General features: G+C 31.1%; 1 protein-coding gene across 1 annotated transcript in view; it reads right to left on the reverse strand.

Annotated features, from left to right (window-relative positions):
• Positions 1-166: 166 nt before the first annotated feature.
• The window catches only part of LOC106689913 (sensory neuron membrane protein 2), a gene marked incomplete at its 3' end in the record, with an annotated part of 15124 nt that continues 8649 nt past the window's right edge, over positions 167-6641 (reverse strand). The window contains exons 2-3 of the mRNA XM_014435130.2: positions 4427-4584; positions 167-318 (exon numbers count right to left, since the gene is read on the reverse strand). Of these exons, the coding sequence (XP_014290616.2) occupies positions 167-318; positions 4427-4584 (310 nt within the window). The remainder of the gene's footprint in view (positions 319-4426; positions 4585-6641) is intronic.

Raw genomic sequence — 6641 nt, forward strand, 5'->3', positions numbered from 1 at the left:
GTCATCAAAATGCTGGCTTCTGATTGGCTCCTCAAATCACTGTCCCAGCTCGCCCATATTCCCTCTACTGATATTGTATACTAAATAATGTTTCTATATACTAAAATTTATAATATTAAACATTTTTTAAAAAATTTGTGTACAAATTAAGAAAAATAAATTAAACTTACATGGATCACAGGGTTGATCATAGTGACTTTATCCTTGTCCGAAAGGTTTCCTGACAGTTCTTGGTCGAAGACGAAGTCGATCTTCTGCCTGTAGGAGATAGTGTCTTTCTCATCGTCCACTCGGATGTCTACCTTTTCCCACTTTTCTCTAAACACATCTCAAAACTGTATTCTCATTAATTAGGCAATAATACAGTGAACTAGTTCATAATAATAACTACGGCGCATGACCTAATGTTATCACTCCAAATGGAACGATGAGGACTCCACTGAAAATCACCCCACGCCATTGTAACATATACTGATAGGTAGTGGTTCATGTTGATTTATAAAATGTACACAGTCAACAATAATTTAAATATAGTAGAGCTTCTACAATTTCAAGAATATTAAATAATTTGATCTTTATCGATCAAAAATATTAATCAGTACATTTTAAGGAATTTTAAGAATATGAGAAGTTACAAAGTCACTAAAAAGGTATTTTTCCTTTTAATTAATATTTATATTTTTTACCATATTTGATAGGAAGAAAGTAAACAAAATTGTTAGTTATTTATATCAATATTTTGATTCATATTTATATTTCTAAAATAACTAATGAAAATCTGTACTAATGCAAGCCATAAAGCGCGAGTTCGAATCCGTCCTGGAGGTTGACTTTTATTTCTGTGACGGTCCCACGAAATGAAAACTTGATCCCCCACCATCCCTAGACTAGGTTGGTCACCTGTAGATAACTCCTCGCTCCGTCCCCCCTCTCTTGAAGAAGCACACCCTGGTAGCTCTTGGACTTCTAACAAGCGTTCAATAAGGTCTGGCATCAAGGTCTCATATACAAGCTAAAGCGGGTGGACACTCCAAAGTGACCATACGACATTCTGATCTCATTCCTCAACGGCAGAACATTTTCTGTAGAATGAATGACACGAATTCTACCCTCAGAAAAATTCATGCTAGTACTCCATAAGGTTCAGTCCTTTCTTCCATTCTGTTAAACTTCTATGTTCACGACATTATTCAGTCCACACATACCTACATAGCTATGTTCGCTGACGATACAGAAGTGTTCTCTCAACATGATGACATAATAATACCTAGCAATAATTTTCAAAGTCACCCTAATAAACTAGAACAATTTCCTCAATAAATGAATGATTAGTCTGAACATTGAAAAATGTACTTCAAAAGTTATTACTCTCAGACCCACCAGAACTGATCCTCAAAAGTAAAAATGTAAAGTATAATCCTGCCAGTGAAACAGTAAGATACCTGGGAATTCACCTCGATCGCCACCTTAACTGGAATCACCATATCAACATCAAACTAACTCAAACCTACGCAAGGTTAGCAATGCTATATCCTGTTCTAAATAGAAAATCCAAATTAAAACCAGAAACAGCTATTCTTATTTTTAAAACAATTCTCAGGCCACTGCTGATGTATGGCTGTGAAGTCATGGGAGCGGCATCTTTTACGAAAAGGAAAAAAGATTAGAATCTTTTCAAAATAAAATCATAAAAACTGCAATAGATGCTCCTTGGTTTGTAAGAAACAGCCAATTGCATCGGGGATTACAAATAGAGACTTTAGGGGATTACCTCAAAAAAAGATTCATGAAGTTCCACTTCCAGTTACCTACAGTTAATGGAGCAGTGATCTACAATTTGGGAAATCCAACCTCAACCCGAAGACTGAAGCCAAGGCTGTTGCAAGACATCCTGTTATAAATTCTATATTTATCAGTTCTGTTATTGTCACTCTAAAATTTTATTTTATCTTTTTTTTTTTCATTAGAAGCCAATTATTTATTTTGTTAATTCATAAATCATTGTTTTTATTATTAACTTTACTTTTATCTTTTATTCAGAATTATTATTCTAATCTATTTATTTTATATTAATTTTTGTTTCATTTATAACATAGTGAATAGTTAGAGGTGTCTTTTGTACGAGACTATAACTCCCTATAATCAATTGTTAAAAAAAAATGTACCTCTTACATCAACCATGTAAGGCCCACCAGGGTCCTGTTTCTTAATGAAAGCTAATAGTATTAGTTCATAGTCCGAGTGTAGAAACTAGTCTGGTAATAATACTAATACTTATTTTTTTCATGATAGAGATGACTATTAGTGATATTATAGGAATTAAAAAATACTAAAGTACAAGTTACTATTGTACAAGTCTGTGTAATTGAATTAAGATAAATCTACAAGAATAATAGTATTAGTTTGTACTTTATTATGAAACAGGGCCCAGGTCGATCTGATATTAAATAAATATTCCCCCTCCACTATATGTCAGAAATGACCAGGAAGAGGATAAAAAGACGTTCACCCAATTAAGAGTACCCACTTTATGAGGCTAGGTGGACCCCGGAAGGCTCCCGAATCCACAGGGTTGACTCACGGCTATAGTAACGGAATAAACAAAGTAATTAATAGTGAAAAATAAACAAAATTTTAAGTAAGTATATCAATCTTTATTTTAACAATATTGTGCCATACCATAATACTATAATAATATGAACCACTAAACCTATGAAGGGTCAGGGGTTCCAGTACTTGCGACTCAGGAAGTACTCTTGAACGACGATCATACAAGGAGGTTATTTGTTCATGATCACGCTCAGCTGCCATATTTTATCCCAGTGGAGGCTACCCACTCTATAGTGAGGCTGGGTAAATCCAAGGATGGCTCCTAAACCCATAGAGTTCATTCATGGTTACAATAACAGAATAAACTATTATCTGCCTCTGCCGGATTCCAACCCAGGTGATTTTGGAGTTAGTAACACAATGCTATAAGGTACTGTATAAACAGTGAGCTACAACGCTCCTTCCATAATACAACAAAGATTATATTGTTATAACAAATTTTATACAATCTATTTCGTAAATATTAATTATACTTTATTTGTTGGATACAAATTTTATAATATATCTGTATAGCCCAGCTTGAAGATTTTTCCATCCCTCGTTATTCTCATTAAGTTATCCATACACATGGTCTGTTGCTGTGAATGGATTTTGGCCCCTTGTGTTTAATTTAAACCAGACCAAAATATTTTACACTTGTAGCAAAAGAAAAAGTACAAAGGTCGGTGTAACCCAGGTGGGAATTGAGCCTACAACCTTAACCTGCTGACCCTCGAACCAGCCCGCTCGGTTATCAGATCCTCAATGATAAAACTTTAGAATTTTTTTTTTTTTTTTTTTTTTTAATTATTTATTTATTGTAATTTACAACTGTACAAAATAATACAACAGGTAAATATGTAGTTTCATATACACTTGAAAATCTTGGGAAGGAACCACCAATTGGTGGTACTTCAAACATTAATTTAAACTAGAAGGTCCCGTGGCCATCTTCTTTTCAGACGCCTCGGAGGATTATCAGGGATTGTTAAGGATGAAAGATTAAGAATTAATGGGTTAGGATGGTTAAGGAGTTTGGAATAAAAAGACGCATATCTTTTTTGGGTCAAATCTGCAACGAATGGGATGTTAAGGTCTTTATGAATGAGTTTATTTGTGACGTAATAAGGAGCATCAAGGATTTTACGTAGGATTTTGGATTGTAACGATTGGATGCGGGAAGAATTTGATGGTTTGGTGGAGCCCCAGAGCTCAATTCCATATGTCCAAATTGCTCTGATTATTGAAGTGTATACTAATTTTTTGTAATGAATGGGAAGTTTAGAGCGTTTGTCAAGTAAGTGTTGTAGCAATCGGAATCTACGAGCAGTTTCTTGTCGTTTCAGTCTTGTGTGTGGATTTTTAGAATTTAAACTCTTAAACTACAGATAGTTACCGGGAGCTCAAGTATCCATCTGTTGAGTACCAATAAGTAAGTATCCAATACTTTTCACAAACAGTGAATGCATTCTCTAGAGATTAGTGCCTGAAAACCGAAATGTATCGCCCACAAATTCAGGCCAATTTGTAGGAGCTAATCTAAATGTACATCCATATGCACAAAGAGGAGCAACTGAATTAGTCTGCAGCACAAGATTTCACACTCATGATCTTTACACGCTCTATTTGGATTATCGTGGTTGGAGGGGAGTGATTGTCAGAGGCCACATTTACGTTTGATACATGAACATCACCGAAAGGATTGAAGGATTATAACCATAAATCCTTACAATACAATGTTTTAATAGTATATTATGATGCCTTTATAGGAAATTAATTGAATTTTAAATATTTTATGTATGAACGATTACGAATGAAGCAGCATACGCTATCTCACCTGTATACATAGGGGCCAACTTGTGAGAGTTTCGGCGTTTCCCCTCGAAGTATTGCCTCCGGATTATCCAAAGTGAAAAAGTATACATTTAATATCAAAGGAATTGGAGTATTAACAAATCTGTCCCATGCTTCAGTTCCATTTTCGAGTGCCAAAGTCTGAAATAAATCAACACGTTATGGAAAATAATCATAATAATAATAATAACAATAATAATAATAATGATGATGATGAATTTACATTTTTCAAAATTTCTCTATTTTACATTTTTCAAATTTCTCTATTTTACATTTTTCAAATTTATCTATTTTACATTTTTTAAATTTATCTATTTTACATTTTTCAAATTTATCTACTTTTGATTTTTCAAATTTCTCTATTTTAGATTTATCAAATTTATCCATTTTAGATTTTTCAAATTTTTCTATTTAATATTTTTAGAATTACTCTATTATACATGTTTCAAAATATCTCTATTTTACATTTTTGAAATTTATCTATTTTAATTTTTTCAAAATTCTCTATTTTAGATTTTTCAAATTTCTTTATTTAACATTTTGACATTTCTCTATCTTACATTTTTCAAATTTCTCCATTTTACATTTTTCAAATTTATCTATCTTATAATTTTCAAATTTATCAATTTTACACTATTCATATTTTTCTATTTTACATTGTTCAAATTTCTCTATCATACATTTTTCTATTTTATATTTTTCAAATTTCTCTATCATAAATTTTTCTATTTTATATTTTTCAAATTTCTCTATTTGACATTTTTCGAATTTCTCTATTTTACAATTTTCAAATTTCTCTATTTAACATTTCGAAATTTCTCTATCATACATTTTTCTATTTTATATTTTTCAAATTTGTCCATTTGACATTTTTCGAATTTCTCTTTTTTAAAATTTCTCTATTTAACATTTCGAAATTTCTCTATCTTACATTTTTCAAATTTCTCTATTTTATATTTTTTAAATTTCTCTATTTTATATTTTTCAAATTTCTCTATTTTACATTTTTCAAAATAACTCTATTTTACGTTTTTCAAATTTCTCTATTTAACATTTTTCAAATTACTCTTATCTTATGATGATGATGATGATGATGATGATAATAATAATGTAAACCTCTACAACTAATAAATGGTCGCGAGTTCAGCACTTAATAAGGAAGCACTGAACAACGATTATACAAACAGGTTATTTTTTCAACATCACGCTCAACCACTAGATGTTTCTACTCACTTTATGAAGCTGGGTGGACTTCATGAGGGCTGAGTCAACCAAAGTTTCATACCAATATTAATAAGATACTATGATTAAATATTCTTAGAATATTGTTACTATACTTTGATATCGATATTGATAAGAATTTCTAATGTCGAAATCGATATGCAATTATTGAAAAATAATATCAATTTTTCATTTTTAAGCTTTCCATAAAATATTCAAGTCTTTGGAAACCATATACTTTCCAAAAATTCCAATCGAATAATATCGCAATATTGTTACAAAACTTTGATATCAATATTAATAAGAATGTGGAATATAGAAATAGGTTAGGAATTATTGAAACAAAATATCTAAATTTCATTAACGGATCTTTCCATAAAGCTCCATAACATCTTGTCTTCTTTTAAATGAGACATCGATATTTTGATTAAATCAGAGGTGGCCAACTTTTCAGTATGTAAGATCTACTTTATATGTTAAAAGTGTGTCGTGATTGACTGAAATAGGCGTAATTGAAGGGCTGAGAAATGCATAATATTGGTATACACTGTGCCAGGGGCATTCCAGCGAGGTAGGGGTCGACAAATAAAATATATGTCCAAAATTATTTTTATTTTTTAAATCACTTATTAAGTTTTCGAGATATAGCCTCATAAAGAAAATAAATTTTCAGATCCAACTTTTGATGGCAGTATTCTGCACATGGGGTACCTAAAAAATTCGATCTTCCGAAACTTGTTCAAGATAGTTTTTTACTAACTTAAAATGCAATTAATTTATTTTTTTTATCATCTTCAATGTACAAGTTGTTGTAATATTTGGTCGTAAATATGAAAAAGTTGTTATAAAAATAATTTGATTTCAATATTTCACTTTCGCGTTTTTTTTCACCAAGACAATTTATCATGAAAGAATAATATGATTTACTTTTTGCTTATCTATCAATCAACAGCTCGTTGAGTACACCTCAAATATAT

This window comes from Halyomorpha halys, unplaced genomic scaffold (assembly GCF_000696795.3).
Source record: "Halyomorpha halys isolate HHAL.00 unplaced genomic scaffold, Hhal_1.1 Scaffold1522.1, whole genome shotgun sequence".
In the NCBI taxonomy this organism is placed as follows: domain Eukaryota; kingdom Metazoa; phylum Arthropoda; class Insecta; order Hemiptera; family Pentatomidae; genus Halyomorpha; species Halyomorpha halys.